Source organism: Synchiropus splendidus, chromosome 12 (genome assembly GCF_027744825.2).
Source record: "Synchiropus splendidus isolate RoL2022-P1 chromosome 12, RoL_Sspl_1.0, whole genome shotgun sequence".
NCBI classification, from domain to species: domain Eukaryota; kingdom Metazoa; phylum Chordata; class Actinopteri; order Syngnathiformes; family Callionymidae; genus Synchiropus; species Synchiropus splendidus.
In genome coordinates, this window is record NC_071345.1 from 16,365,969 (window position 1) to 16,389,000 (window position 23,032).

Here is a 23,032-nt window from a genome sequence, read left to right on the forward strand (position 1 = left end):
CCTATATTCACTTCTTGAGTATCACAATGATAATGGAGTGTAAGCTTTAAAAAGCTGCACTGTAACTGGATCTGAGTGGGAAAACCAGACAGGTTAGGTTGCATTAAGATCCAAACACATAAATGACAAAGAGGGAAAAAAAGGGATTCTGCTAGGATTGTGATTAATTTCTCAGTAACACGTTATAAATAGTATTTACACATCAGATCAAGAGACATGCATCAAACATGATCCTTGATCTAAGGATTGGCAACACTTGTTTGCATGGTACGCTTTGCAATGTAAATAAGAGGCCTTTAAATACCTGCCTTCTTTCATTTACACAAGCTTAGTGACACTTTTGTTGAGATGATCAGCATAAGGGCTGAAGGTTAATATTTCATCAATCACCAACCAGAGAGAACCAAATATGTGCTCTTGATTCTTAAAAATCTTTTAGTTGAGACCATAGCTTCCGCTGCAATCCGAACAATGCCTCTGCTGGACATTCCTCTCTGATTGTTTTCCTCCACAAACATCCAAGTCTCCTTAATTTGTCAAAGTGAATCAAGTGAGCAAAATAAATACCTTTTAGAGATGCAATTTCATGCTGAATGGACCGGCAGTTGTCCATCGCCATGAATGTCCTTTTGTGTAGAAAGATCAGAATCAATTGTCAAATGAACCGTCTTGGTCCCACAGTCCTTGCTGGTTCCAAAATCTGCTTCTGTTAGTGCCTGTGATGTATGTGAACGTTCACAAACTCACTAACACAGGCTGTCACACACAAAACATTGTAGTATGAGTGCAAGAATCTGGATGGTGTAGAGCTCCTCCCTCATCCTCCCGTGTCCATCTACCTCCACCCTTTTTACCTCAGGGCTGCATGATGAAGCCTATAGGCACTGTGCTGGAGAGAATAGGACAGATTCATTTTCTATATGTGCACAGAAAATTATCATTTTGTGTAGGAGAGACAATTTACGAGCAAAAAGCATACGATAAAAATGACTGATGTTTTGTAGTTTATTGGTTGATAGTAGTATTTTTTAGGTTGCTGCTGTCAAAACCATAGCAACATAAATGGCAATATAAGTAAATGGTTCTATCCATAAACAATATTTCAAAAAAAAAAAAAAAAGTTGAATGAAACCGACATGAGGTCACCAGGTCAAGACATCTCACATCTCTCATAATGCAATGGCTCTTGTCTTGGAATTAATTGTACACAACTATCTTAACGTAGTGTATTCCCGCTGGCAGCCACACTAAGCGGTTCAAGCTGTGTCAAATCAAATTAACAGTGTAAATGTGATCAGTCCCTCCTCTATTACGTTAGTATCTACGCTGACTTGTTTGTCTATAATCCAGCTCCTTTACATAATAAAGGCCGTCTGGAGGAAACTGTTGACACATTTTTGGCCAACTAAAAGCCGTGCTGTCTAGAAAAATGGTTTTCTCTGTGTTTCTGGGAGTGAGTTTACCACCACAATGATTATTGCAGGGTCATTCAGTGCTTCTTAAAAACAATGTTTGACATCAAACAGGGATTTATGAGTGCAGATTTTTGGCATCTTGAATTGGAATTTTCTGCTGTTTAATAGCACCTCCATCTTCTTATTTCTCTTGCGGCATATCCCCATGTATGACGTGGAGTTTTATGGAATATCTATTTTAAAGCACGAGCGTGTTTTTTTCCCCAACATGAAGTTGTACAACAGCTCAAAACGAGTAACTGCAGCGATTCATGATAGTGTTCAGAAACTTTAAATATGATGCACCACTGTAGGTTGATTTATGTAGTAAACAGCAAAAATTAATATGTAATAATAATATGTAATAATATTACACAAATGAGACAAATACGTTGTCCAGACACAAATAACTGTAGCTAACAAACCTTTAAAAAGATATCAACATGGATGGGGAACTAAGCATACATATTCAACAGGAAATGATCAAATATCATCGTCTACAAAGTTGGTGCTATAGAATTAGAATGGTAAATACATGTAAAACTTCAAACTCAGCACAGTGTTGCACTAAACAAGAACCATTACGTGTCTCGATGACGTCACAAGTGTCAGCTCCTGTCTACGCATTGATGAGATGAGAAGATAATAGAAGTTGCTAACCGTTGCATGGCAGCTGGATGTTCTAATCATGTCACTGAGCATGTAACCAGCAGTAGTCGAGGTTCATTTCAGTGCCACATCAAACATGCTCTTCCTCCTCGCTGACATGTGAGCAATTGAAAAGTAGCTGACGAATAAATCTTTTTTAATGTATTTTCTTTCCCCAGACAAACTGTCAGCATTAGGTTGTTCTTCACCAGGTCCATTTTGATTTTCACAAATGCACTTTAAGACTATGAGTCCCAGACATTACTCCTCACTCTTGTTCATTTCCCATTGGTATTGCACCAGTGGACCTGAAATGTCCAAGGCTAAGAACAAGAAGTGGTAACGATGGGTGTTTAACCTTTTGGACAGATGTTTCACATTAAACGGGCACTGAAACCGAAAGCAATACACGTGGTTTCCAAACATTAACAAATAACAACCTATCAAGCAGCTGTGTCAAAACTGTATATTTTTTTACAGTTGATATAAAAAAATATATAAAGGTCTTTGGTTTACATAAACGTTTATATGAATATCGCAAATCTTTGCTGATATTTTTCTCGCAACTTCCTCTGCTCTCTTCCTCTGAGTTGGAGCCACGATTACCTTACAGGACGGCGACAGTGTTTGACCCAGTTATGATGACCGAGCATCACACTTGTCTGCATCTATGGTTGTATATGGAAGATTAAATATTATTGCGGATTTTTTTGTACACACAGAATGAAAACAGTGAAAACAAATAACGTCTTGGTCGGCTTAATGCCAGTGACCTTTTAAAGGTATTTGGCGCCACAGGGAACAGCGTAAAGGAACAGGGAGGATACAGATCATGGCTCTTGTCAAGCTGTTTGCTTGTGTGGAGAGCTACAGTGGGATCATAACTTCTCAACTTTACAGCAGGATTTTATTTGTTGCCACTCCTGAGAAGATCCAGTTTAAAATGTTTACCCCTCAAAGTCTACAAAGGCACCTCGCTGTAACTTGTCACTGATGATGTTGCAGTGGGCCTGATAAAACATTCCTTTTATCTGAGGTCACACAGCCTCTTAAATCTCCTACCCAAAAGCTTAGAGCATCCATTCAGCAGGAAACCCAACCGTCAGACGCATTCTTTTCTACCAGCCATTGTAAAATAGACTTTAATCAATGTGCCAACGCAGACAAATGTCTGGCTTGTTGTCAAAGAGAGTCAAGTTTCTTCTAATTCATGGCTTCTCTAGAACTAAAACTGGGAGTGAATTCATTACAAGATCCTTTGAGGATTACCTAATTTAACATTTATTCAAAAACAAATGACTGTTGCCATTAAAAACAGATCCAATTTGTTTACTAGGCACAGGACACAACAGGGGTAATTTATTATTAATAATCCAAAATAAGGACCATAAAGAAATTGAATTTTGGGTTGCAGGTTTGAGATATTAACAGAAGTTGGGACTAATAAACTCAAGCTTGCAATTGATCAAATGAATAATAAAAAAAAGAATCTGCAGCCATGTTCCCTTAGCAATGTTCTTGCTGATGTCATGGCTTACAAGACAAGCTGAAGAAAATCTGTATATAAACAGTGCTGAGGAAGAATGCGCGTGCTTTGCTTGGCTGTCCATGTTGACAAGCCAGCAAAATGCAGCTGCTAAATCCTATCCTTATTTATTTAACTTTTATTTTAATTTTGGGAAGAAGAGAAACAACTTATTATAAATGAAGGAGTGAATGACCCAACTCCTTACCACACCCATAAAGGTCACAGGCCATGTGCTTCTATTAACTCCTGTGAGGTCTAACACCGTGAAGATTGCCATTTTAACAGACAAGAGAAAGTTCAACAACGTCTTCACTTGGCTACGTCTTCTTTTAAAAGGGAGTGATCAGGAAAAATGAAAACCTTCCGCATAAAGACGAGGCAAAACCGGCCCGAAGGTCCAACTCCCACACATGACTCAGGGCCTTGGAAATCAACCAAAACCATCTCTAGGTAGAACATGTCATTTTTATACAACACCTCATGCGGACAGCAGACAGAAATGGCATTTATATAAAGAGAGTTATTCAATCTCTAGAGGACAATTCATTCATTCATATACACAAAAAAGCAAAAAAAAAAAAAATAATAATAAACACGATGAAGGCCTTTCATGTTTTGTAATAGGACAACAGTCCACTAGAGGCTGTACTTCTGCTTTCAAATCAGAACAGTGGGTTAAGGGTCAGGCACTTGGACTCAGTCCCCAGAAGAACTAGAGGCAATATTTATCTAAAATAATAATCTTCAATGCCCTCATTTAACATGAATTATTAGTAGTCAGCTCATCATTCAATGAGTTTTGAGACAAACACATGAATGACACAATTTGGACATGCATGACTCCCTTTGACTGCCAACGTTCTGTGTTTTAATATAGTCTCAACAACTTCCAGAAGGCCTTATGTTGAATGCTCACATAAGACTGGAAAGAGTGCCTTTGCCAAGCTTTGCCTCCTGAGGGCTTTCAGGGAAAGTACATTGAGTTTGAAAAGACTGTGCCAGCGAAAGGAACAGCTGGATGGTGAAGTGATACTGTTGAAGACTGTGATCAACAGGCTGTAGGATGGCATAGCAGCCAAAGTCAGGTGAACAATGATCATAAATATGTGGCCTTAAAAAGAACAAGATTTCAAGTGGAAGCCACCATTAAAAGATCCCAGTAATGTAACTGGTTTGCACAGAATAACTGCATCAATATGTCATTTTAGGATAATTTAAAGTGATGCAGGTTCAGTCCAACACAACACTTCTGCCTTTAAAATACAAGGGACATATTTATTATTCCTTCCTCGATAGATCAGAAGTCAGAGGAAGACACATTTATGAAAACTGAATGATGAATGTATTAACACTTCCGGGGTTGAACACATATAAAACCATAAACAAACTAGTATAATTACTTGCTTTAATGTAAATATAGGCATCCAGGTCAGGGTTGAGGGGAATGCTGAAGCCTATCGCAGTGGTCACAGGGTGAGAGCTGCAGGAATACACACTGGTATGGTAATATATGTTCTCAAATCTAAGAGAGGATCTAAGAGAGGATAGATAGATAGCACACCTACTCTACATGTTAAGGAGTCATATGGACCCTACTGGTCATGACCTTCCTGGGTTGCAATCCTAAGGATGGAGTTGTATAAAGGACAACTTGCGTGACATGCGCCGCACACTTCATGATTAAGATAGAAATGCAAAGCTCGTACCCTCAATGCTGAGTATGTGCAGTGACTAATGCCAAAGAGGCGACACCCAAAGGACTGGGGTTAAAAAAAAATCTGACCTCTTTACAAACTTGTGCATCATCCTTCCACACGCGATCACCAGAATTTCAACACTAATCAGTAATAAATAATAGAGACAAAAGTCTTAGCCCGTGTTACACTGAAGGGTTACTCTATAAGCATGTGTAATGTACCAGCTCAGTTTGATAAAATCCTGCCATCTGACTACCAGTCCTGACTTTAAAACATCTTATAATATAAGGATGTCTAAAACGTGGAGTCATCATTTTTAACCCCTTTTAGGACCTCCTATCCTTAGGGATGAAAGATTGCAAATCCATTCCTCTTTCCCACAATCACGCTGGCTCACCATCTTTCTGCTTCACTCTGGTTGCTGTGCCTGAAGTCGTGCGTGATTCATGTCCTTATTACACATAAATAGACATGTCTAGCTCACAAAATATCACAGCCCTTCAGTAAATTAACGGCAGTTCACTGGATGTTAGCATAATTCTTCACTAGATGCTGGGTTCTCTTTTTTCCGGAGCCTAACCATAAATAAAACCAGGCGCAGTATTTGTTTTTAAAGCATGAATAGAATACCGCCATCACTCCTCGCTTTCCGCTGTGAATTTTTCAGGCGGCAAATGCAACTGCTGAGAATGATTGATGTGATTGTGAGGTCAAAAAATTCCACCCCGCCGTCTTAGCTTTCGTGTTTCTGCTTCGTCTCCAGTGCAGTATTTCCTCAACCGTGATAACAGCCGTAACAGCTTCATGAGAGCTTGGTGAAATAATGCTTCATACCACTCATTCAGGCATTTCAGAGGCGAGTGGACGCTGATGAAATAGAACCGGTGAGCATCAAAATGCACATTATGCTGGCCGACAGCAGGCTCTGGAGTGCAGCTACGGTCATACAGGAAAGACAAAATTAGCAGTGATTTCAGCTGTGAGATAACAAAGCAGACAGATTTTTTCCAGGGTTTGCCATTTGACTTGTGCCCTGGGGGAGTGCACCACACCCAGTGGAGACCTACCAGTTAACAGAGCAAAGCATAAGGCGTCCTTCAGTCAAAAGCCAACTCATCACCCCGATGCTTTTTATAACTCTATAGTTAATTGCACCATTTATGTAATACAAGCTCGGAAAAGCTGCTGAGTCAGCCAAGCCATTTAGGGTACTTTCTTCTCCCCAACGCACTGAAGCAATGTCAAAGCAGCCTGAACGGTATTCAGCATTAACAAGGTTTTATCTTTGGCATCTTAAACCAGAAGAGATTAAGTAAACTGCAAAGTGGGGAGAATGTATCACGCAATTGCTCAAAGGTATCTGCGAAATCTCTGGTGATGTGTGTGCATGACAACCGTAGAATGTCGGTGTGTTTATGCACGCACACGTGGGGACATTCCCCACGCCGTCAGCTGTGTGGGGGTGACCTGCAGTGACATTCTAAGCCCTTGTGGTGACGGCCTTACCGGCTCCAGTTGTCCTGAATACCAGTGACCAGCAATAAAGTCATTCCCTCCCTGTGTCAGGAAATGACAGATCACACAAAGAAATAGTCGCCAGGACACATCACTATCTGGCAATACTGTTAATACCTAATAAAAGGGTTCTTTCCAACCTATTTGTATCCAACACACACAACAATCCTATAATTCCACTTTTTTATTCTAGAAATATACAGGCCAATATGACACTTGAATGAACACTCTTCTATTAATCCCAGTTGGACCACATGGCCAGCAAGTACTCTCCAGTGTCAGGCAGCAAGTACTGTCCAGTCTTTGGAATTAAAACCAGCATCGCTGTTTTGGAAAATCGAATCCTTGGAGGAACAATTAAGCAAATAAAAAATAATAATTAAATGTGTCTCTAAAATGCTCATCATCGTAGTTAAAATTGCTTGCATTATTTTTGGTGGTATTTCCACAAAAATACAAACAATGACTACCAAAATGAAAACCCAACCTACCTACAACTCAACCTACAGTTGAGTTATCTTATATAAGGCCACTATGTGAAGGGCATCCAAGTACATTAAATACAAATGACCATTAGTATGCATTTTCTAGGTTTGCCAGCAGAAACCAAAATGACACCGAAACAGTCAAGAAAAAAATTATTGGAAAGCGGAAAGGTTTTTGGAGTAATTTCTGTACTATAAGACGCTACTTTTTTCTCACGGCCTGAATCCTCCAGCTTATACAACAAAGTGGCTTATATATGGATATCATACCGCCATAATACTGAGCCTTGTCACATCAATCTGATGAAATCACAGGTGAAGAAGCAGCTGAGACCGGCTGTGGTGTCAGAACTTCAGACAGGCGGCCGAAAACAGCACATTTGTTTGTTCTTTCGTGTAAATAAAAGACGACAAGTTCGTGACTCAAATTCAGAACTTTGTCAAATTTGTTTCATGACTGGACCACATTTTCCAAACTAATTTACAAGTGATCCTCATGCACTTTTACACCCCACTGACCTTTTTGCTATGCTGACAGCACCACCGCACCTAGTCCAGAATGGCACAAAATAAGAAAAGACAGGCACATTCATGTCAAACGCCTCTTTCTCTCTCAACAGTAGCTCCTTTCCCATTAAAGTTGATGGGACCTGATACACTAAACTGAGGAGATTAAACACTATACAAACACACCACTCACATAAAAAATAAAAAGGAAAAAGACAACTTCCTTCTTTTTGTCACAGAGGTCAAATATTCAGAGTCTGTAAACCTCTGTTGACATTCCATGAACACAACTAGACAGACAAACGGCAGCCAATAAAAAAGCTTCTGTAACATTGGCTCCTTCTGAACAATCTAGCCCAAGAGTGACGACAAAAAGAAACTGTTTCACAAGGTGAAAACAATGGCAGCCACACACAGAGATGGCTGGTAAAAATCGCCTGCTATTTATGAGACTCATCCATCTTACAGTAAGACGGCGGAAATGCTTGTGTGCGCAGGGGCGCCAGGTACTTAGCAGTACTACTCCAGGTTGTTTTTGTTTTCCTCTCATCAAAATTAACTAGCAGAAAGGGGCCTTGAAGCTATAATCCCAGACTACTATTCCACTACGCCTTGGCCGTTTCCCGCTTTATAAAACAGTGGCGGCACAGTGAGGCTGTGTTTCAGATACAAGCCAGGTGTTACAAGGATTTTCAGGCTTTTCCACAGAAACGTGTTTTCCAGTCTTTCCCCCACTTTCATGGCCAGTGCCACATGCTCCAGATCTTGTAAAGTTAAGGGAGGAACTTTGAAAAAAAAAGAAAAACCTGAGGTGGAAAGTCAGCTTCCCTTTGAAGAATGTTTTAATATCATGAACGTCAGTCTTGTAAGCCAAGCATTGCTAACAGAATCTGAAAGGAAACAAGCCATCACATTAGTGCTGTCAACTTCAGCACTGCTGAGTGGAAACTGCAAATGCTTATCTCTCTGACTCAGCATCATGTATGACTATGAGAAATGGTCCTCACTTTTAATCAGACAGGAGGCAAGTGTTGGAAAAGAAATTGCGTAGTATGCATTGGATCCCACACTCATTTCAATGCACTGTCGTGTTTTCAATATTGACCTTAAAATCAGTGAGGCTAACCAGTTTACTTTTTTTGTTTTGTTTCTTTTAAAAATACATTTCTATAGATAACAATTGTGCAAGAGGAAGCAAACTGCAGTCTTTGATCGAGGGGTGCCATTACTTTATAAGATACTTAATTCATCCCCATTACTGTATTGACACCAAGAAATTCATTATATATTTTTTTTAAACTTAAACAGACGCCTCTTGGTGTCACTTCTGAATCCAGTTCAGGCCAACTGATCAGTAGGTAGCAACAACTCCCGACAGATCATAATCAGCGTTTAAAGTTTTCTTATTTTATCACATTACTCATCTCCTCTCTTCCCCTCTCTGTGATTAAGTCAGAGAGAATGAAATGATTCATAGGAAAGACAGGAGTGGGGAGCATCTCTCGAGAGCTCATCTTCCTCCCTTAAAAGGCACTGCAGGAATCTTGTTGAGCTCCTGGAAGCCTGCCCCAGAGTAACCTTTGACCTCGGCTGTATCCATGTTGATATGCTGAAAGATAGAAATGCTTACTTAGATGAAAGTGTCAAAGGGAAAAAACCTCTTGACACCTCCTGATTTACAACTCAACATCTGAACTCACTGCTCCGAAGCTAAAGGAGTGGTTTTTGTTTCAATGCTGGATATGATGGAAAAACCAGCAGTTGGATGACATTACTGGGATTTTTCCTTTTCTGTTAGAGTGGCATGTGACTGGCAATACATACTCCAGAGGGAAGAGTTTTTATCTGCATGTCCCCAAAATCTTTTAAAGATCAGCCATAACAAATGAATGCATTTTCTACTAAGAGTTGAACATTTCCAGATACAGGTAAGTTTAACACCTTTGCACCGCTCCTTTCCCTTATTTGTCATCCTGATACAATTTTAAAATCTTTCCATGTGAAAATAAAGCACATATATAAGCCAAAGTAGTAGTGTCAACTGACTATCAACTGACCTATCAAACCTTTAGTATTAGCCTTAGAAACGATCATTGCAAGCATGTTTCTTCTTCATCGAAAAGAACTAGGGACCGAACATATTCGACTGAATAGTGAAAAAAAGGCAACATTCAGCTTAGGCTGCGAAGAGTCACCAAAGCCTATTATTTGAAAAGCAATGTTATCTAAACATTAACTTTCTTTCGACTATTTATACAACTTTTTTTTTTTAATTGTAAAAATCTTAACCTCATTGAATATTCGGCATTCAGTATTATCTGGCATTTAGCCAAGCATTTAAAATTTTATTTGGCTTTGACTTTAAATTTTCAATTCTGTGCATCTCTAAAGAGAACAAACCTGGAGACCAATGATGAAAACCTCATACCATTGTCACATTGTGGAAATAGGTGGCAATACCTGCAAAACCCCATAAAAGACTAGTCACCTACGGGTGCTTCGCATGGATCCACAGGATCACCACGCTACCCTACAGACAACTGCCTAAATACAAAAGCGTTCAGTGATGGAGGATCACTGCAATAAAGTACCAGGAGGTCGGACCAGCTATTTGAAAATGATCAGGAAAAGACACCTAACATGAAAAGGCTATTGAGCTATTTGTGTTCCTTTCATCAAGGCATATTATTTTGTCTTTGTCTGTGGTTCCAAACAAAAAATACTGACTGCAGTGTGGTTGTTGGAGGAGTATGAATAAAAACGCGAAGTATTAAATTAAATGTATGACCATCAGAAATGAGACCGAAATTTAACGGTAGAGTAAATTGGAGTTGAAATGAACGGGGAAAAAAACGGCTGTTCACATTCATTGAAACGTATGAATAGGAAATTAAAAATGAAAATGCTGCGACTTTTTAGCCTTACGGCCAAAATGAGGAGCCATTGTAGACAGCAATGTGAGCATGTTGTTTAGATTCAAAGTAAAAATGGCAGTGACTTCAGGGTAGCATCCTCCCAGGAAAAGGCTGATTAGAGCCTCTGCAGTCCCTGTGGTGGAAAACGTCGCTACTATTCTGTCACTCACTTTGTGGCAACATGCCATTGCTCAGAAAATAAAACCTAACAGGGGCAGATTACAAGAAAAGCATTATTCACGTTCCTTTACGCAGCCTAGAATGACTTATGTCAAATCAGAAAAGGTTTATGGGAAATCTAATCTTACACTACACCTCTTGAAACATACAGCCAAGGTCCGGCAGCTTTTTAAAGGCTTAATTCATGGACGTCACGATCATTTCCCACATCACTTTACACCTCATATACTCTAAATAGAAGTGGGTAGCTGTACTTGAAGACAGACACAGGAAAAGGTGGTTGACTTGCTCTTTTGCCATTTGGTTCGAATTAGTCGATTCAGATATCATTTGCAGTATTTTCGCAGCCGCAAAGTAAATGTATGGTATTGAAAAGCATTCCAAAAATAACTGCTTAATTGGTGGGCTAGTCAGCCTATATTTAGGGGTTATTTTAAGCTCTGTGGGACATAAGAAAGAGCCCAGCAGGACACAATATGGATGCCAGCAGTGGCTTTGCACCCTCAGCAGTCACCAGAACTTGAGTGGGGCAATCCCCCGCTCAGAAAGCCTTGTAACTTTGACATCAGCTGCTAGAAGACATTAGAATACATTGGGAGCAGAGCCAGGCCCTTATCATTCAGTCAGCTGCCGTCCAGAGCCAACAGAGCAGCGGCAATGTTTGATGAATGACGTTTCGTTTAGATCAGAACAAGAAAGCCAACTTCCAAACTTTCTTGGGCAATCCCAAAACCACCACTAGCAGAACATTGCTCTCTTGTTTTATGCTGGAAATGGCAGATCCAGAGAGCAGGACCAGAACAAATGTTTCACGAGGACCCACTCAGACGCCATAATGTTATAATCACCCGCCAAACACTGCAGCATCCGTTTCACACCATGGAGTGATTAACATGGATCAACATTTTAAAAGTTGGTTCTGCTCAGTCCTGCTATAGCAGACACAGTGGAGAAAACCAATACTGGACCTGTGACAAAGGTGCCAGAACACCATTAACCTGAGTGCCGTGCATTTTCAGGCTGTATAGTCACACAGCCAGCGTAGCCCACACACCCAGAAATCTGTTGGGCTTATAATGCGTCCATCCTAACACTTCCTTCATAATGAAAAGCAGAACAGCCCACGTTTACTTTAATTTCTACATAAATCATGTGTTCACCCAATGATGGCTGATCAGATTTGTTTGGAAAGCATGCTGCAAAACATTCGATGAATGACTGAATGATAATAATGAATAATAATAAAATGAAATAATTCAAAAAGAAAAAGGCTATAGGATAACAGCACTCAGGTAAGTGTAACTGGAACTACAGTCTCTCATATTTCAGACATTTAACTGGAAAGTTCTGGCTAGATATCACACAAGTTTGGACTGAACAAGGTGATCCACAATGCAAAAATAAACAGGGACAGTTATTTATAAGAGAGCGGCTGTATTCAGAAAAGGACTCAGGATGATCAGCACTGCAACTAAAAATGGCTTTTATGAAAACCACCTGAATGATAATGCAGCACATCAATTTACTTTTATGGAAAACATTCAACCATCTAGTCACACTAATGCTTACCTCATGGGCTATTAAAGAAAACCAGACTTTACTGAAACCTAAACAGCAAAAAAGTCCTTAAATCCATAAAACATACTTCGTGTAAAGACACAAAATAATTTTCATGACAGTTTATAGTTGATATCCACAAAATTTGTCCCCAAATGTAAAGCTGCAAAAATTAAATTTGTGCAGTAAAAAAAGCAAATAAAGGCAAATAAAGCCTGAAACTGTCTAATACAATGGTCAAATCGGTACATTTCTAACTATGAAAATATTGTGTGTTCATCCTTGATGTAAAGCACACAGCATTTCAAAAGCTATATTTGACTTAAGAAACAGGTTTTCTCCTTCTCCTAGACGAGATGGTTAGCGTGCCTTAATAAGGCCAGCAAGCAGCACAGACAGTGTCAAGGCAAGAACACAGAGGAACGTCTGGAAAATAAACACCTGCCAGATCTAGCTCCTGGTTCCCATAACCTTCTGTTACGCACAACACTGACACACTCATAACGTGAAGAGCCATGGACAACAAAATCACTAAATATAGCCATGTTCTTCACCTTTCTGACCAACAACTGCAGGGAGCATTTCAAAAGAAGCCTAATTCATATGTTGTCGAGTTCATTGGTAACAATGGTGGAGCCTGGTTGGTCTTTGGAGAGGCAGTTTATTGTGGAGTGACAAGTTGCACCTAGGTCAACGACACAGGAGAAACATGAAAAGATGATAAGGGACTGTTAAAGTGCCCGCCACATTCCTTCGTGAAAACAAACAAAAAAAAAAGTTTATTTACTGAGTGACTCATTGCTAGTATTTTGGCTCCAGACAACAAGACTACCCTCAGAAAATAGACCTTCCCATAAAGCCCGAAGTCTATTTTTAGATTTTGGATCAGTGCTGACGACATGACCAGAGTTTTCACAATGACAACAGTGCACTGTTTGCTTACCAACAGTACCCTCATACTCACAACTATCCTTGAGTCACAAGGGGGTAAAGGCACCTTTACTTTGCCTGAACATCACAAAAAGATGGAGCTCATAGGAGCAATAGTGTCTAGCGTGAAGTATATACACTAATCAGAAGATCCCAGAACATAGTATGAAAGATTCCTTACAACACAGAGAGTACTATACCTGGTTCTTTTTTAAAAGGTGAGGGAGCTCATTGACCATCTTTATGGGGAAGATGACATCATAATGCAGCATTTGTGGTCACCAGTATTCAAACACACATCATTCAAAAGTATCGGTGCAGCTTCCTCCAGTGGTAAATAATGGTCAGATCAATTGGTCAATTTCTATTTTTTTTGTTTTTTTTGTTGATTTAAAGAACATTGTCTCTCTTTGGAATATATAAACGAGGTTGAAATGATCCAAGTGTGTTGTGAATTTTTCAACTGATTTATTCATCAGTCATTAGCAAACAGAAGTTTCCTAACCCCTTAACTTATGTGACCTGTGAGTCAAAGATGAGTCACTTGTCATAGTCTGGAAACAAATAGTCAAATAAGCATAGTATGTTTTTAGATGGCAGGACCTCACCCTACTCAGTATTTTAACCGGGCTATTTATTGTTCAGGTAGCCCACTGAAATTGAAAGTGGTGTTGAATAAGAAGAATAACATACCTTTGCTTCATCATACTGTGCAAGACCAGTCAAATGCCCAAAGAAAACAAAACATTATGATCCAACAAAAGCATTCTGTCTCGCGGGGATCAAGGGGATGAAATGAGATGAGTATCAGAGTTAATGAATTTCTACTGTTGCTCAGGAGCACCTGTTCATATTGAGTGGAAGGCCTTGCACCAGGATGACAATCAGAGGCTCATCAAGTTCAGAGGTCAAGAGAGCCAGCCTGCTGCTTTGCTCTCATATCAAAGTGAAGCACTCATGTAAATCCCAATGACTGTAGCAACTGCAACAAACACTCAGGGACAGTCTGGGAGAGTGACAGCAAACATGTGCCTCTTTCTATAAAACACTCAGCAGTACAGGTCATTCATAGCTAAAAGACAAACACAGCAGTGAGAGAGCATGTGCAAACAGTCACGTGTTTGCACCTGTGTAGAATGAACAGTAGGAAAAGCACAAATGAGGAAAAAGCTACATAAACATCCCACTCTGTCATCTATTCATCCAGCTTACCTTTGTACTTCTCTCTCACATTCTCATAAGCTTGGATGAAGTCCTGCTCCTCAGCATTTGGAGGCAGGTAGGCAGGTTCGTACATAGCCATGCCGGCACTCTCTTCTCCTCCTCCTCCTCCTATCAGTGTCTTCCTCTCCCTTCGGAGTCACTTTCTTCCTCTGAGTGTATGGGAGGCAGCCTGTGTTGTCTCTCAGCTGTGTGTGAAACCTCCACAGTTTCCAAACTTCATTCCACAGCCCAGTGCCACCCCCTCTGGTATCATACACCCTCCCATACACTGACTGAGAAACAGCAATACAAACACCAGACTCCTCCTCTTAAAGACACACCGTCTAGTAAAGCAGTCGTTCCCTGAATGCTGCTGACCAAGTTAAAAAAGTGCAGCAATAAGGGGAGGGATTTCCAAAAGGACAATGAGTGTGAGATGGATGAAAAGCAGTGTGGAACGGAAACAATCGTCAGTCCATCAAACAATTAAAGAAATGTAATCTTTAGGTGTCAGAATCAAGAGTGTATTCATCAATAATACAGACTTTTTATTATGAGAGACTAAAATAGAAGCTGCTTCATGCACATCCATTGAAGTGTAAATGTTATATCCACTAGGAAACTGAAGCCAATCATCAGTTTGTCTGTGTCAGTTTGGAGGACTGTGCCATTGGCAACATACTGTTTCAATAACATACTGTATCGAAACAGCAAGGACTTGGATGCCAAGTTTCACAAAAGTAAAAAGGCCAAAAAACTTCCTGTCATTTCAAGTAGAATCATTTTAATTATGGATGCCACAATGCAAACTAGTTACTTCCAACATTCAAGATTCCAGTGGAAAAATGACGTGATTAAAAGCCATTAACATATACTGTATTGTTGTTCATCAATATCAACAATGTCACAAGTTTATCTGTAGAAACTGCATATACAACTTAACAGATACTAGCCTGTTGGATCAGACCGTCTTCTTGGCATTTCCTCTTAGGTGTTGCCCCAGAAACTCATCCTCCTCCACCTGAACCCATCGTGTGCATCGCAACGTTGCCCACAGCGTCAGCAAGTATTGGGTCAGGAGAAAAGCTACAACTGAACACCATACAATGCAGACAGCTGAATTCTGCGTCACTCTGGGACGCAAACGTTCACTTCGACTAGTAGCTATTTGACGCCATGAGAGTGAGAATGAGCTGACTCCAAAAAAGACACAAACTCTGACAATCTGTCAACAACCAGGACCCATCCTCAACTGTAAGGCAGAGAGAAAATACACTTAGATCAAATAGGGTATGCCTCAACCTAAAGGGTCTGGGACTGAAGCCTATCGACAGATCTATCCCAGCTCCTCCCTCTAACCTTCTTCAGTTCCACAGAGGAAGAGAGTCCATTCACTGTCAAGCAGATCAGTAGTGGTACAGAAATGTGTTGAGGTCGGCCCGGCAACATCTTTGTCGTTCCATGTCATACTTACACCACCGCTCAAGCCAGAGAGGAGACACACAATGTCCTGACGTCCAGCTAAGGATTCTTGGGGAGCGAAGGTGTTCGCCCTTGATTGGTGCCTAATCCCCGCAGCAGCCATGACCAACCTAATGTATTTGTTTTGGAGACATCATGAACAATACATAAAACATTTGCAATCCATTTGAAATTGCGTCCACTCCACTGCTCATCCCAAAAAGTTGATGTTTAACCGAACATAATGCAACAAGGTCAATAAACCACCAGCCTTTACCACAAATGGGGAGGGCACATCATTCAAATACTTTCCAGCGAACAATGTGGCTCGCAACCTCAATTTGGATCTATTACATTTGCTTTGTTGACAGGTGACCTTATTGATATATTGAATGATTATATCACCATGATCCTCACAGGGACATGCATCAAGGCTACTTGGTCAAGCATTGTGGAAGTTGGAGCAACAGGTGTTCTCCATTGTTAGCAGGACAGAGTGTGATATCATACATAGATCAACCCATGTAGCAAGAAAAGAGAAGCCATCACACATTTATGATTCAGAAAATATAAATAAAAGGAAAATAACATTTAAGGATTTTGACTAAAACTAGCATGTGGAAGCATGAAGCATAGCAGGATGGTCGAACTATGTTGCAACACCTGAGCAAGCCTAGAGTTCTATGTTGGAACATAAAAAAAAGATGATGAACAAAGTAAAAACTAAGGGATTTGATCACAGCATGATTTGCAAGCCAAGTATCCTAAATGTGAAGAGCATGAAGTAGCACAAATGACTTGAGTTGTGAAAAGGAAACCTCGCGCAGACCAGATCAAGTACTTGTCTTCTACCAAGACCAACTTGAAATCAGCCGTGACGCTTTCCTGAGCGGAAACAAGAAGCAGATTTATGAAATTACAATTTGCAGCTGCCATCTAGAAATGTGTGGGGCCTGAATCATGGATTGCAGGTGCGCAGCAACGATTATGTGGCCAATTATTGGATGAGGGTTTCATGGTGTTGTGAGTTCGGAGAAGTATGAGAAGACCTCTTCGGACAGAAACATTATATCCAAACATTACAGATGTTTTGTCCATTCACTTCTGAATTGACTGAGCTCCTCCTAATGGCACTAGATAGAGATACTGATCATTCACACAATCGCCAATTACTGCAGTAAAAGGACAACACCACCATGAGTGCTGTCACTGCAACTACATCAGCACTGTGTGTGACAAGGCACAGTATGTTTAAGACTTAAAAATGGCTTTTGAACTAAATCTGCAGGCTTGGAATTTGGTTTCTGGTATCATGTAAGCATGGCTGATTATTAGTGTTTATAAAAAACAAATAAGTCATGGCAGTGGTTATAGCAGCTAGATGGGAGAAACATTAAACAACTTTGATTTAAACAGTCCCCATCACTCACTAAAATGTAAATGTACTCTGAGTAAACAAATCACCCAAAATGACAAAATTCTTCCACACAAATTGAAAATATTATCATCATAGTGCAAAAAACAGACATTCTGTTCACTATACACAACAATAATTTACCCAGAGCACACAGGACAATCTGACTTTAACCTTGAAGTGTCTGGCGGCAGGGGAGTTTGTAAATCAATGATGCAGCTATTCCTCAGTTGGCCACAAAAGCTGAAATGCATAATTCATCCTCATTAGTTAACACAACTTTGTAACAGCTAGTGTCTTCAAAAAAAGTTCCATATTTTCTATTTAACCAAATTTACATTTTAGATTGGATAATTCCAGGCACTCGTTCGGATCCATTTAGAAACATAATAGCTCCCTCTACTGGACGTCAGGCTGACTCAGCATCCAGTGCAGCAGACATACCACAAATTCGTTATGGCTCATTTTCCAGAATGTCAAATTTAATAAGCGCCTCAGTCTTTGTTGCCAAGCTTCAATGGAAGGATGAATACACCCAGTCAAAGTGAAGGGATAAGACATCAAGTATTTATTCCGGATGGGCTCTTTCATGGGGCATAAAACACATTGTCTCATAAAATAAGGCTGAACACTGTTGCACAAGGAGCACACTGTTAATGCCATTTGAGACGGGAGTGGGTGATGGAGCATATTTTCCAGAAGAGGTGATGTCTCAGTGAGAGCCAAGCAACTTTCTATTAAAGGACCAGTGCCCCCTGCTGGTGAAAGAAGAAAATGCAACGACTCCTAGATGCATTTCCAAGAAAATGTTCTCCATATAATGTACTATCATGCTGTTTCATTACTTTTGAAAAGCATTTTTAGATACTTAAAAATGGCTTTAAAAAGCATCAGAATATTGACAGATTAAAAACTGTACAATTATCATTGACATAAGTTGTAACACACACAAAGGACATTAAAAGAATATGTGGTTCTAATGTGTTGTACCACATCGGCAACAATACTTGGTTGGCTTGAAAGTGCAGCACAGTTAGTGTGTTAACTTCATTCAGTCTCACATGAACTGAAATGTTTCTTCATACTTCTGTCTGACGTCAGCCATGAACTGTGACCTTTTCCTGTTTTCTTGCACTGACCTGAGGCCATAATGCGAGCAGTAAATCTCCTCCAAAGTCCAACTGAAAGTGACTAAAGAACTTATTTTGGGAAACCCTGAATAATGGTAATAAAAACAACCTATTACGAGTTTGCTTTCGCTTTATACACTGAACTAAGCTTGAATACATATGTTTCCATTTTATTATTATTACTATTATTACTGTATTTTGCGGTATATTTTTAGATCCCAGTTTTGGGAGGTTTGGTCGTAACTGTACTCAGCAACATAAATACACCAGACAGACTGATGATTTTCAAATTAATCTGGTTTCCTATATTGAGTAGATATTGTGAACATTTCAAACCAGTAGCATTGTGCTTCAATGAGTCGAAACAAGTTACTTCAACACCATCAAGCCAGTTATAAGACATCGGTTTGCTAGTACCTCATAAAATAGTAAAACATTTAATGACTTTGAAGAAAGGAGCAGGTTTCTCACTCTTCCCTGGGGGCTGGCAGGACATCACAGCACTGTGGCAGCTAATATAAAGTATAAATAAATAATATTGTGCAGTGTCCCTGCAGTCTCACTGGACTTCATCCGGGGCTATTGTCTCAGCCATGCCACTCCTCACGCTTGGTTATCCGCATCCTCTAGTAACATCCTTTGTATTACTACGAAGACCAGACAGTGCACTTCCTGTTCCGCTGTTCAAAACATCTGACTAGTCTTCAGGGAAACAAACAGGCAAAAAAATGTCCGGCAGAACAATTCTCTTCACATGCAGAATCCCTTTCAAGGGTCAATACTCTGTTATTTAAAGTCACAAGAAACCAAATGATACAATGATACATAATGATGCCATGATCATACTTCAATTGCAACTGATTCAATAAGTCATGATGTCGGACTAGAATGTAATATGCAAATTATTTAGGGGATAACCATTAAAAAAAGCTTCATAAGGATTGTCCAAGAAGAAAGAAAGAAGACACAGATCAAAAGACTATCCCAGTTAGATTTTTGTAACACCATTATTTGCTTCATTTGAAGCTGAAAAGGTTGTTTTTTTTCAGGCATCTAGACAAACATGGAACGGACAGTTCATAAGGAGAAGCTCAGACAACTAACCCCAAATATTCTGCTCTGCCAATCTTACATACATTCGATGATATTATCGACAACAAATTGGTGATTTCAATTTAAACCCATGAATCATTTTTAAAATTCACTTGAGTGAATGTGTGGAATAAATTCAGCTTCACCTGCAATGCGAATCACAGCTCGCTCTGCGGGATCCAGGACTTCACCATGGGCTGATGTGGAGCGCTTCACCCGCTGGTGTTTTGACAGGTTCCAGGGAAGTGTGTCTCCTGGAGTTGGGGATCTTTCACTGTCAGCCTCAGTGTCCTCCGGCACAGATGAATCTTTATGGCTGCCTTTACGGGCTGCCATCTTATAACTGGAGCAGATGAGAAGGTTAATTTGAGACACATACAGTATATGACAACATACTCTTAAATACAGAATTGCCCCTGTAGAAAATACGGCACACCCTACACAAAAAAAAAAACAACTTTTAAGCACATATGTACAGTACAATTTTTTCCTACAATAGTAAGATATGATGAACTCAAGTCCACTTCTTTCCAAATTCTTAGGATTCCAATTTAAACACCTGAATATGTACATATATCTTAAGAGGCTGTATTTTTTTGTACTATTTTTGTAACCAAATATTCAGCGATTATACATATGTAGGTAAGCAGATGAGTTCAATGGAATTGTATAGCCTCAAGGGAGGGACCGTACATTATGATAACAGTATCATATACTGTAGGGATCCATCGACCAAGGAGAAAATAGATGATTTGGTACTTTGCACTGTCACTGTTGAGTTTTCATGTCTCATGTGAACTTTGTTATATGTGAGAGTGATGCGTCTCAACAGACGTTAAAACATGTAAACAAGTACAATTATCTACTCAGATTAGATAAATGATACAAAGGGTCACGACAGTGAGAGAAGTTACTGTTAGAAATACTAACTCTTCATATATCCACTTTGATGACAGGTAATATACAGTAGGTAATGTATGTCTCTCGATCATTACCGGGGTTATGTTCAGGTGGATTTTTTTACCTGTCCAAGTAGGGTTTGAAATACATTCACACTTTGATTTTTTATTTTTATTGACAAAAACGGAAGGGCACGACTGCAAGGAGACCACTTGAGCCAAAAGCATCCTGATGGCTCATTGCTATGGGGAGGGGTCATGGTGCCGAGGGACGATGAGGTAGGTGGACACCAAGGAATATCTCTTCTTCTCACCACAAGATGACTTCCGCACTCAGCAACGTGTCGTTTCCTGACCTTCCTAAAACACTTGGAGTGATTGTTTAATAGAACTAGATCTCAACTGCGTTTTTTTTTCTTTTTTTTCTTGTTTTAATAGTAGGGAAATGTGACTGAGTGTGAATGTGAATGTGAGCAATGTCAGTGCTGCCTCACCATCAGTTCAGTGCGATAGGCTCTGCTTCTGTGTTCCTACCTTAGAGTGCTCAAATAAGTGAGCCTCACTGCCTCAGTAAGTAAAATGAATGAGTTGCAAAGTTGCTACATTACTTTTGGGAAAGGGTTATTAAAATATCTGCCTTGCAAAACATGCTAGTTCAATTTCTTTCCTCATTTAATTCCTGACAATTTGAAATGACAAGCAAAGGCGGCATTAAACCACAGTACAATAGAGTATCTCTAAAGTAAGTGACACAGTTACCAGGTCATATTTACTACTACAATGACACAATATATGCCAGATGCTCTCTGGGGTCATAGTTCAACTCACTATTTGGTAAGTACAACAACAGAACACCACCTGTGTTGATGTACTTGAAAGAATTACTGTGCAGGATTTGGGTCTGAAGTAGTACAAGACACTATATTAAAGATATAGCTGTCTGTTAAAACGTATAAGGTGTAAATAATGTGAACAAGCCTGGCATTTTTTTAATAATTAAACAGAGGATTAAACAACGTAGCGCATCTGCTACACCAAACAAACTGCCAAGATGGCACCCGCCGCAGGATCAGGTAAATAATGCAGTGTCGTATTGATAACTGAAAGGAGGTCAAGTTGGTTTTAAAAGCGTTGTTTCTGCCGCCTTAATAAGAGATACGGAGGGAAGTGTCCTACCTTCCTGCAGAGCCGGGGCCAAGTGACTGTCACGCAGCCATGTGGCGGTGCTGCTGTGGCTCCGGGAGCTGGTCACCGGTCAAAATACAGTAACCGGAAGCCGGAGTGTGGGTGGGTGTGTGTGCGTGACGGTGAGGTACATGTGTGTCGTGTAACGTTTTAATTTAGACGCTCCTTCAAACTGGACAGACGAGCCCCGGTGCGGAATCCGCAGTCAGCACCGTCAACATTCCTCCCCGGTGAATTCAACACCGGCGGTTCAGTGCGAAGGTGTAGGGTGAAAGCCATTTTTGTGAGGAAGCTGATGAGATGTCGGCAGCACGATGTGGCTGCAGCACCGGACCAACGCCGCGTCCTCCGGACCTGGCCGCCGCTGCAGTCCTCTGCCGCGTGCGCCGCTGCTGCGGCATGTGTCGCCCCTGCCGTTAAGGACGCTGCTGCGGTTCACAACCCAAGTGAAGTAACGGGATCACATAGAAAGTCCGACTGGTTCACCTCTTGCCAATTCTGCACATGCTCTTTGGTTTGTGAATACAGAATAAAAGGTAAAAACTACACAGAAACTGCAGGCAAAACAACGTGTTTCTATCTATAAAATCCGTCATTAGATTGTAATATTGTGTGTTATGTCAGATTCAAACCATCTATTGTATTTCTTAAATATTAATTTAATAAATAAAAGACATTTTTTCTTTCTTACTTTGGGTCACTACTTGTCATTTAGTGGTGGAGATGGGACCCAGAACCAGACCATTTGAAGACCAGTGTTGTGGTGTATTTGTCTGCCTGCATGCTCTTGCCACATGAGGCCGGGCACTGTCATGCATTAGGAGGAAACCAGGACCTTCTGCACCAGTGTAGGGTCTGACAACGGGTTCAAGGATTTCATCTCGATACCTTATGGCAGAGAGAGAACCATTTCCTACGCAGGAGAGGTCTGTGCGTCCCTCCATGGCTATGCCATCACTGACCCACCACCAAACCAGACATGTTGAACGATCTTGCAGACAGCATAACGTTCTCCTTGTCTTCTCCAAACTCTTTCACGTCTATCACAGGTGCTCAGGGTGAACCTGCTCTCGTCTGTGAAAAGTACAGGGACTTGCCAATTCTGGTGTTCTTGAGGCAATGCCAGTCGAGCTCCATGGTGCTGGGCAGTGAGCACAGGGCCCACTACAGGACATCGGGCCCTCAGGCCACCTTCATGAAGTCTGTTCCTGATTGTTTGGGTAGAGACATTC

At 40.4% G+C, this 23,032-nt stretch overlaps 1 protein-coding gene across 5 annotated transcripts in view; it reads right to left on the minus strand.

Annotated features, from left to right (window-relative positions):
* plecb (plectin b) overlaps positions 1-22,063 on the minus strand; it is a 94,389-nt gene extending 72,326 nt beyond the window's left edge. For 2 of the 5 annotated variants that reach the window (XM_053880917.1, XM_053880918.1), the window contains exons 1-2: positions 21,792-22,063; positions 19,863-20,059 (exon numbers count right to left, since the gene is read on the minus strand). In XM_053880917.1, coding sequence (XP_053736892.1) covers positions 19,863-20,052 — 190 coding nt within the window. In that variant the 5' untranslated portion in view covers positions 20,053-20,059; positions 21,792-22,063. Of the gene's footprint in view, positions 1-567; positions 635-14,628; positions 14,926-19,862; positions 20,060-21,791 lie in introns of those variants that run through there. The other 3 variants (XM_053880926.1, XM_053880921.1, XM_053880923.1) reach the window with 3 other exon arrangements.
* Positions 22,064-23,032: the final 969 nt, after the last annotated feature.